The sequence below is a fragment of the Macaca nemestrina genome, chromosome 3 (genome assembly GCF_043159975.1).
Source record: "Macaca nemestrina isolate mMacNem1 chromosome 3, mMacNem.hap1, whole genome shotgun sequence".
NCBI classification, from domain to species: Eukaryota; Metazoa; Chordata; class Mammalia; order Primates; family Cercopithecidae; genus Macaca; species Macaca nemestrina.
The window spans coordinates 24,705,664-24,716,045 of NC_092127.1; the positions used below are offsets into that span (position 1 = coordinate 24,705,664).

The following is a 10,382-nucleotide window of genomic DNA, read 5'->3' on the forward strand; positions in this document are numbered from 1 at the left end:
ACTGAGGGCTCTCCCTGCCCCACCTTAACAGAAGAGAATTCCAGGTGCTGTTTTAATTTATTGAATCTTACTTATAAATGGTTGGAGAAAAATGTGGTTATAATTCACACTGAACAGCTTATTAAAAGTTAAAGTATCACTATGATAATTGAGATATTGTCTTTTAGGGAATAAATAATGAAATTATAAGATGAAATATATAAGATGTCTGGGAATTTGCTCCATTGGCAGAAGTTGGTGGGGTTATAAAGACTGTTAATTCAAATGATAGAGGTTGGTTTCTTTTTATGTGTAGGTTCTTCATAATGTTCTCTCTACTATTGTGGATGCACGAAATACTCCACAATTTAAAAGCTTCCTTTTGTGGCCGGCATGGCAGCTCATGCCTGTAATCCCAGCACTTTGGTAGGCTGTGGGCGGATCATATGAGCTCTGGAGTTTGAGATCAGCCAGGCCAACCTGGTGAAACCCCATCTCTACAAAAAATACAAAAATTAGCCTGGCATGTTGGCCCGCCCCTGTGGTCTCAGCTACATCGGAGGCTGAGGTGGGAAAATCGCTTGAACCGGGGGAGCCAAGGTTGCAGTGAGCCAGGATGGCGCCACTGCACCCAAGTCTGGACGACAGAACGAGACCCTGTCTCAAAAAAATAAAAATAAATAAACAAAAGATTTATTTCAAAAGTCTAATCATGTTTCAGCGTTATCAATGCCTCGTTCCAGAAAATCTCATTTCTCTTACTTTTTTTTTTTTTTTGAGACGGAGTCTCGCTCTGCCGCCCAGGCTGGAGTGCAGTGGCCGGATCTCAGCTCACTGCAAGCTCCGCCTCCCGGGTTTACGCCATTCTCCTGCCTCAGCCTCCCAAGTAGCTGGGACTACAGGCGCCCGCCACCTCGCCCGGCTAGTTTTTTGTATTTTTTAGTAGAGACGGGGTTTCACCGTGTTAGCCAGGATGGTCTCGATCTCCTGACCTCGTGATCCGCCCGCCTCGGCCTCCCAAAGTGCTGGGATTACAGGCTTGAGCCACCGCGCCCGGCCCCTCTCTTACTTTTTTCTTTGAGCCGCCTCCCCGCTTTCAGTCCACCTCAGGGCTTTCAGATTCTGTCTGCTTTTCTCTTCCTCCTCACAGTTGTCCCTAATCTTAATCGATTTTCCATCCTCTACCAATCCTATCTCCTTTCCTGTCTGCACCCTTTTTTAATCTCATAAAACTGCCAAATTAGTTTAAACTGGGATTGAGGAAAGACCGAGACCAGGCATTGTGCTTCCATCTGGGCGTGTGTCCGGTGTGTGGATCCCAGGCCTGGTCTCAGATTACCTGAGTCACCTGGGGCTGGTCCCTTGATCCCCCTCTTCACCCTGTAGTGGTCACATGAAAACAAGGACAATCAACCTCAATTGGACTGCAGTGGCAAGATTGTAGCTCACTGTATCCTCAAACTCCTGACCTCAAGCAATCTTCCTGCCTGGGCCTCCGTGCTACTCAGGTTGCTGTCTTGAGCCATTGAGCTCAACCTGGAAAAATTTTTTTAAAACAGGATTTGGTGTGGCACTGAACTCAAGATATTCCAAGAATGGTTTGTGTTTCTCATACTTCTGTTGACTGTTTAATGGTAGATATGCTGATTATGCAGAACAGTTCAGACATAATTAGATGTAATTAGGGCAAACCAGCATGAGGCCCCTTATGAGAAATCCAAATCTGTGATTGTTATACAACATACAAAAGAACTTTCTCATATACGAGTCAGAGTAAAGAATAAAACGCATAGGTATATGTGTAGGATATGTATATGCCACTATAATACCATTATACACACACACACACACACACACACACATACATATATATATATATTTTAAGATGGAGTCTCCCTCTGTCACCAGGCTGGAGTGCAGTTGTGCGATCTCAGCTCACTCCAACCTCCGCCTCCCAGGTTCACACGATTCTCCTGCCTCTGGCTCCCGAGTAGCTGGGACTACAGGCACACGCCACCAAGCCCAGCTAATTTTTGTATTTCTAGTAGAGACAGGGTTTCACCATGTTGGCCAGATGGTCTCGATCTCTTGAACTTTGTGATCTGCCTGCCTCGGCCTCCCAAAATGCTGGGATTACAGGCGTGAGCCACCATGCTGGGCCAATAAAATTTTAAGTAAATATAAAAACATATTTATATTTTATTTTTTGTAGAGATGGTTGTCCAGTCTGGTCTGGAACTCCTGACCTCAAGCGATCCTCCTGCTTTGACCTCCCAGACTGCTGGGATTATAGCCATGCTGCCAGCCATGTGTAGGGTATGTATATGTTCATATAATACTATAAAATTTTAATTACATTTGTAAGATATGTAATTATATGTATTTCTGTATAATATGTTCATATAAATATGCTAATACAAGAACATATTGAAGTATAATCAAATATATATAATTTTAGATGTATATTGAAATATCTTTCTAAAAACACAAAACTGATGGTTGAAAAATAAAATGCATGAACTCCCCAGGGTTCCTTCTTATGTGGCTACTTTCCCCAGCTTAGGTCCAGCCAAAGGCTGCACACCCTTTACTGAGTGCAGCTCACCTGTGTCTCCTGGTGCAATCCTCACTCAGATATTCTGCTGCAAGCAGAGGGTTAGTGTAGGGTGCGGAGCCTACCTGTATTCACTTGTCAGCAGTTCACTGGGGATTGTCAGTTTTTTCCATCCTTGCAGAGCTGATGTTTCTTCCTCGATCCAGGTCAGAAGACACAACACAGTCCCTATTTCTTGTTCACCAAAATGGTGACCTCAGAATGAATTCAGTCTTATACCTTGTAGGGAGTTTTTTCCTTATGCAGTCAGCATAGGGGAAGTGACAGGTCCCAGAGGGCAATTCTGTCTTGTTCTCTGATTGCTCCTCCAGGGTCCTGGGTTGGTAAAGGGGACAGGGGTAGGGACCTGCAGAATGGTCATGAAGGGGTGGGAGCTGCGGAAGTAACACATCATGCACTGAGTAGAGCATAAGGGCAATTGCTGGGTGTCGCTCTGTCACCCTGTAGTGCAGTGATGCAGTCATGGTTCACTGTAACCTGGAACTCCTGGGCTCAAGCAATCCTGCAGCCTCAACCTTCCAAATAGCTAGGACTGCAGGCACATATCACCATGCCCAGCTAATTTTTAAAAATTATTCTTTTTGTAGAAATGGTGTCTCACTATGTAGGCCAGGCTAGTTGGGAACTCCTGGCCTTATCCTCCTTTCTTGAACTCCCAAAGTCCTGGGATTACAGCCATGGCTCCCAGCCAGTTTTTTGTTATTCATAATAAGCCCCTTTGGATCAACTGGATTTATGCTAATGAGGTGGGTTGGGTTGGGGCCCGGGGTAGCCTCAGGATAGGGCTGCTCAACAGAAGACCAAGTGATTAGAACTTTCAGTAGGATGGTGGGGGGTACCTGGAAAATAAACTTTATACAAACTCTTGAAGAATGTAATATGAGGAGCTTTGAGATTTGTGAACACTTTGAGGTGCGGGGAGGGTGGAACACCCAAGGAGGGAATGAAACTATATTTAAATATTAAATGTGATACCTATACTGCACTTACACTTTTAAAATCATTCTTTTAGTGATTTAAGATATAGATAAAATGATATGATATATGAATACTGCATTAAAATGATTTGGGGAAAGTAGAAAGAGGCTGAGTGCCTGTGAGAGCTTAATGTACTGCAATTTAGAGTCTGTAGGCCTTTCTTGAAGGTGGCCCCATTAAAGATGGGTGGATTTGGAAGTAACAGCATAAGTGACCTTAAGCAAAATTTATAAATGATGAATATGTTTCCTTCAGAATCCAAACAGGGTTAAAGATACTGGGCTTGTTTTCACATTGTGGGCATTGAGAGGTTTAATAGCTGTTTCTCCATAGTATCAGAGATGGAGTTGCTTTCAGTTTACCAAATAATTTTCAGGCAATTAATCAAATGAGGGGCTTGCACTGTGTGGGGGTAATGACCCATTCCCTTTGTGTAAACTCCTTTGTGAGTATTTTCATGGCTTGAATGAGTGTTTCAAATGGATCACCATGGAGGAGAATGTCACCCATTTAAATCATACCTGCTGTTCTGGAAGAAGTTGAATGAAGTTGAAATCTTCCCTACAAGGTTTGTGTGCAAAGGCAAGACTGCTGAGGTGCCCAAGATTGGTGGGTAGAGATGCATAAAATTCCTTTGAGGTAAAGGGAAAGCATGGCCAGGAAGCTGTCGAAATAGGCCTGAAAAAAAAAAAAATTAGCCAAATCCTTAGTAGCCAGATATTTACCACTTGCTGATTGGACGGAGTAAGTCATGTCAGTAACATTGGGAGAGATCATCCCATTACAGCCGTCATCAATTTCACTCTGAGATGTCATACTTCTTTCAAAGTCTAAGAACACACAAAATTGGGGTTGAACGCAGAAACAGTGAGATAATCACTCCTAGGTCTTGTATCATGGGTTTCAATTCTTGAATATCCTATTTTAACTAATATTTAGCTATATTATCTCTTTTTCACTGGGGTCAGGAATATCCTTTGGATACCATTTTGTAAAGCTAGTTTGAAAATTCGAAAGAATTTAATTGCATTTATGACTTATCCTATCTCTTTTTTTCTCTTTGATATGTCATCCCAGTGTGTGCTCTGACTATGGAAAATTTAGGGAAACCAGTGATTCTCATAGTTAAAGGATACTTCTTCTACCTCCGTTTTATGTGCGGTAACATCACTAAGTGTTCATCATTTAAAATCAGAGGGATCCCTGGTTAACTAATTAGAGGCAAAGGATTACATCTATGAAAGTTTTCCAACTGATGCATTGTAACAGATGCTGAGGTTCAATCATCCAAGTTACAGAGAAAGAAAAGTCAACCAGCACCATTAAATCTTCTGTGTTGTGCAGATTCTTTTGGTAAATTTTGCATATTCAACTGGAAATTGCAAATTAGGAACTTCTGTTCCAGTTTTTTTTTTTTTTTTGGTCCTCTCCTTGAATCTGTAATTTGGTTTTATCTTTCTCTTTATTCCCCATTTCTCTGACTTTCATGTCCATTTTTTTTTTATTCTGTTTTTGTAGACATGCAATACACCTTACGGGTTTTTCCTTTTAATGTGATTATGCTTTGACAATACATAATAACCATTTAAAGTGATTATTGTCTATGACAATACTGATTGTAACACCTTGTGAAGAAGGTTCAATAGAGAAATAAGACATAAACTTTTCTGTAAACGTATTAGTGAAAGTATACACACAGGATTTGTTTTTTAAATTACAAAAGACACAGCAGAATGTCTGGACTGAGATGCATGACTCAGGGAGACATTAAAAGGGATCTGAGTCCATATTCCTGTTCTTAAATACCAAAATGTTATCTAAATTACTGACCTAGGTCAGAGAAATCTCTCAAAGGGCCTCAACCGAACGCAGTAAAAGCAGCACAAAGCAGCTGAGCTGAAAGTTCAGGCTTGTCATGGGGCACAGAGCCAGTGACAAAGCAAAGCTAAAACAGCAATTCCCTGATGGCAGCAGCCAACATCTGGACAATCCTGCTCACAATGGCCATTGCAGGGGTCAGTCTGCATACACTTTGGTTCAGTATTGAGACTGCTAATGCCAATGCCACACACTCCAAGTCCGTGTGAAATGGATTCTTACTCCTGTAATGAGGTTTGTGGGGGAGAGCAGGGTGTCTACGCAGTTGGTCCAAAAGTGACTTGAGAGAGCAGGGAAGGGAGACTGGTTTGGGGCTGTGATGGTGGTCATGGGTGGGGCTGCTGAAAAGGTCCTGCACTACCAGGGACTTGCTAGGTCTGAACCTCCCACCTGCACCAACAGAGGGAGCACCCAGGGCTTTGTCATCAGCTTGTCCAGGGAGGGCAGACGGGAAGAGAGAAGAGTGAATCCCCCCAAAAATACCAGCAGTCAAACATAAACATGGAATCAGAAGCTTTATTACAAATGCCCTCCAAGAACACAGGAAGAAAAGATAGCCACATGCAAAGGGTGCTCTAAGTAATTCCTCACTGGCCTATGACAATATGATTGTAACAGCTTGTGAAGAAGGTGCAATAGAGAAATAAGGCATAAGCTTTTCTGTAAACGTATCAGTGAAAGTGTACACATAGGATCTGTTTGTTTTTGTTTTTGTTTTTTTTGAGACAGAGTCTCGCCCTGTCGCCCAGGCTGGAGTGCAGTGGCACGATCTCCGCTCACTGCAAGCTCCGCTGCCTCCCGGGTTCACACCATTCTCCTGCCTCAGCCTCCTGAGAAGCTGGGACTACAGGTGGCTGCCACCACACCTGGCTAATTTTTTTTGTATTTTTTGTAGAGACGGGGTTTCACCGTGTTCGCCAGGATGGTCTCGATCTCCTGACCTCGTGATCTGCCCGCCTCGGCCTCCCAAAGTGCTGGGATTACAGGCGTAAGCCACCACGCCCGGCCTATATGATCTGGTTTTTAAATTATAAAATGAAACCTCTCCCAACTCATAGTCCAGAAAAACACCAATTTGCAGGACTTCTGTATTCCTTGTACTGCGTGGACTACAGAATGGCTGAATTTGCCAGCACCCAATCTGTGGAGTTGGTGATGTAAGACCATCTCTGGGAAATGTTTCTTTACGCCCACCAAGGGAGCATGCACCTGTGCCTCTCACTTCTACTTGCCAAAAGTGTCTCCCAGCATCAAAGCCGTCACAGCTCCAGACAGCTGGGTAAAAAGTAAATGATTGAGGATTATCAGTAAAGTGTGGCTTCCTCATCCTAAATAATCACACTTTTTCTCTCTCTTGAGATAGTAAGACTACGGTGGGCTGTTTCTGGATCTAGCATCAAATCTTCTTGAAATGTGCTCATAATTCTTTGCAGGCCAAAATAATGTGGAGAGAGACTCAAACTCTCCTTCTTTGATTCATATGAGAAGACTGCAGGGGTTTTCAGGTTTTCATATGTGTTGTAGATGTTCTCAATACCTGTCAGCACATCCAGGTCTGCTTGAAAACACTTCTCCGTTACTTCATTTAAGAGATTCTGTAGTGTGGATAAGTGGTCTGAAATTTGTCTTTGGTTTTCAGTGAGTTTTTCTTTAGCATCCTTCTCTTCAGTAAGTAATCTTGCATGAATTGCAGCTTGTTCCTTTACCAAGAAAGACTTAATTTCTTTAAATTCAGATTGTAATTCCTTCCATGTTACCGTCTTCCTTTTCACATTAAGAGATCTCAAAATTGGGACTTCACAACGCATCTTGGCATGTTCAATTTCTTTCTTTAGTGGCTTAATGTAGCTTTTGAGCTTTCTCCCATTTCTTGCTGCAGCTTGCTCAGTGGGCATCAGGCAGTGATATTGGTGGTCAGAGGAGACCCTGTGCTGGGGACCCAATAGCTCCAGGTCCTTCTCACAGAACAGGGCCAGACGCTGACTGTGCTTCCCACACAGGCGCTCCTCTTCCTGCCATTTCCTCTTGCTTCTCATGGTGAGAAGCTGCTGAACCACATCAGTCATGTGGCTCCACTGGGTGTTGCTCCTGAGGTTCTCAGGGCAGTGGTAGAGGCAGTCAGGACAGGGGAGGACATCCTGCAGGTCTTCCCAGCACTGGTGGATGCAGGAGTGACAGAAGTTGTGCCCACAGTGAGTGGTGACTGGGTCCTTCATGTAATCCAGGCAGATGGGGCAGCTGGCCTCTGCTTGGAGCTCAGCCAGAGAGGCTGCAAAGGCCATGGTGTGGGGAGGGATCTGTGTGGGGAGACTCCCTTCAGAAGGTGTGATCCTCCAGGAAGGAGGGAAAGTGAGAAGCTGGTGCCTCCTCAGCGTTCTGTCTCCTGCAAGCACTTCACAAGCCTGTGTCTGCTTCTTTCCCTTTGGCTCTAGAAGCAGCTCCGGGGGTGGGGAGGTCACAGGGCACTGGCTGATCCCTTGGCACCAGTTCTTCCTTTAGTAAAATCCAAGCTGGGCTCTTTCGTTGTCTTTCTCAGCAAGGGCCACAATTACAAGAGGCGATGGAAACTAATGACCACATAAAATACTCCAGACAGACTCTCAACAGAACAATAAAACAGTTTTCTTCAGCTTCAAAAGGAGAAAAAAGAATAGATATATTAAAGCACTGAAGAGCATGTATATCAATGAAAATAACTACCTAATAATTTTCCTTATTTCTACATAAACACTTCTAAAGATAAAGTCCACTGGGATAGAAATTTCAGAAGTATTCACTAGTTATGATTTCTGATAATGATATTACGAGCTTAATATTTGAAGGAAGCTCTATATTTCAGACATTCATAGTGCAGTATTTACCTATAAGATTATATGTGATCCTGGGTTTGCTTCAAACTATTGCAAAGTATAGGGATTGGGAAATAAATTTATAAGTGGATACACAGTGTTTGTTGCACTAATTTTGCTACTATTTTATATACTTTAGATGCTCTCCAGTAGAAAACGTTATTGAAAAGACTGATAGCCTGGACAAAATGGCGACACTCCATGTCTATGAAAAAAATACAACAATTAGCCAGGCATAGTGGCACACACCTGTAGTCCAAGCTACTAGGTAAGCTCTGGTAGGAGGAACAATTGAGCCTGTGAGGTTGAGGCTGCAGTGAGCGGGTAGTGTGCCACTGGACTCTAGCCTTGGCAACAGAGCATGATCCTGTCTCAAATAAAATAAAATAAAAAGTGAAGTCTTATTGTCTCTGTGTCATTGTCTCCAAGCCAGACCAGCTTCTCTCTTACTCTCATTTCTGAACCTTATCTTTCACTTCTGCTACATCTAGAAACTCTAAAATCCCTTGTGGGTGGCTCACGCTTGTAATCCCAGAACTTTTTGGCAGGCCGAGGTGGGCAGATCACCTGAGGTCAGAAGTTTGAGACCAGCCTGGCCAACATGGTGAAACCCCGTCTCTACTAAAAAACAAAAATTAGCTAGGCGTGGTGGTGGGCGCCTGTAATCCCAGCTACTTGGGAGGCTGAGGCAGGAGGATCACTTGAACCTGGAAGCAGAAGTTGCAGTGAGCTGAGAGGCTGCCATTGTGCTACAGCCTGGGCAACAAGAGTGAAACTGCATCTTGATACATACATACATACATAAAAATAAATAAATACATAAAATCCCCTGTGTCTTCCTCTTTCTTCTTCACACTTCACACAAATCTCTCCCACATTCTTTTTTTACTCCAACTCCATCTGGCTTCCAGGACTGACTTCTCTATGACCACACAAATCTCCCAAGTTCAGATGAACTAAAGTAGTGGCAAGAACAAGGTCAGGCATTATGGCTTCGTGTTCTAATATTTTGGGGTCGCTGACCACAAGCACAACAGGCCCTTCCTCCTCGCTCTCAACTACTGCATCATCCTCTGACCTCACCTACATTATCCACTCCACTGGCTAGGTCTCTGCAAAGTGAATTTCCCAAGCACTTCCTCAGTATAGCCTCCTATTCCACCCTGGTGTGTTGGGAGTGTCGCCATTTTGTCCAGGGTGTCCAATGTAGCCTCCTATTCCATCCATTTTCGTCCTCATGGACTGTGAGGAGAAGTCCTCACAGGATCGCTCCAAGCGCAGCTTGAGCCTCCGAGGTCTCCCCCAACGCATAACCTGGCCCAAGGCGCCTGCCCCTTCCCTGAGTCCCCGCTCACCTGTACTTGTGGTCCGAGGGGCGCTTCCTGATGTCAAATCTCCACTTGGGTCCAGGCTCTGTGAGTATTCGGGAGCTGCCCTTAAATTTCCAGATGTGGGGGTGGTTCCCTCAGCACCACTGCCGACTAAGAATGCCTGGTCCTGTCTTTGCAGGTCAGTCGTGTCCTTCTTGGTCCAGGTCAGGACAGGAACACAGCACAGCCTCTCTCTTCACCTGAGAGTTCTGAATCTGGCGCCTTCAGAGCTTATAAGCCCGTGGATAGTTTCCTTTCTGTTTCCTTATTGGACAGACTCTAGATGCAATTATTGTCTGGCCAATGACAGGCTCTGATGAACATTTCCCACCTTTTCTGATTGCATTTTCAGCCTGGGAGGTGGGGTGAGTGAGGAGAACGTGAGGAGACTAAAAGTGGAAGATTGGATTTCCTTGTCTCTCAGTAGTCCGTTGAAACTCCTCTAACTTAATCAGTGATTTGGTCCTGGGTTAATTGAATATTGGAAATATTTTAGTCTTGTTTTTCTCAGGCAGGTAGATGTAGGATTTGTTGGCTAACGTTGGCCTTTTCCTTCTCAGGCAGTTTTAATTCTTTTTATCCCTTGAAGGAAATGCTTCCAGAGTCAGTCCTTGCCTCTGTTTTCTGGATTCCCAAACTCATTCTAGCGTTTTCAGCCTCCACAGGCTCAGACATAGCAGACAAACTGCTGGTTGAGACATTTATATGCTATCT

The 10,382-nt window shown here is 43.9% G+C and overlaps 1 protein-coding gene across 1 annotated transcript; it reads right to left on the reverse strand.

Moving 5' to 3' along the window:
* Positions 1 to 6,743: 6,743 nt before the first annotated feature.
* Positions 6,744 to 9,834, reverse strand: LOC105466732 (putative tripartite motif-containing protein 61). Its single transcript, XM_071092863.1, has 2 exons — positions 9,654 to 9,834; positions 6,744 to 8,079 (listed from the first exon to the last, which is right to left on the reverse strand). Exon 2 carries the CDS (start codon positions 7,729 to 7,731, stop codon positions 6,778 to 6,780), a length of 954 nt encoding a protein of 317 aa, XP_070948964.1. The 5' UTR covers positions 7,732 to 8,079; positions 9,654 to 9,834; the 3' UTR covers positions 6,744 to 6,777.
* Between the last annotated feature and the right edge of the window lie 548 nt (positions 9,835 to 10,382).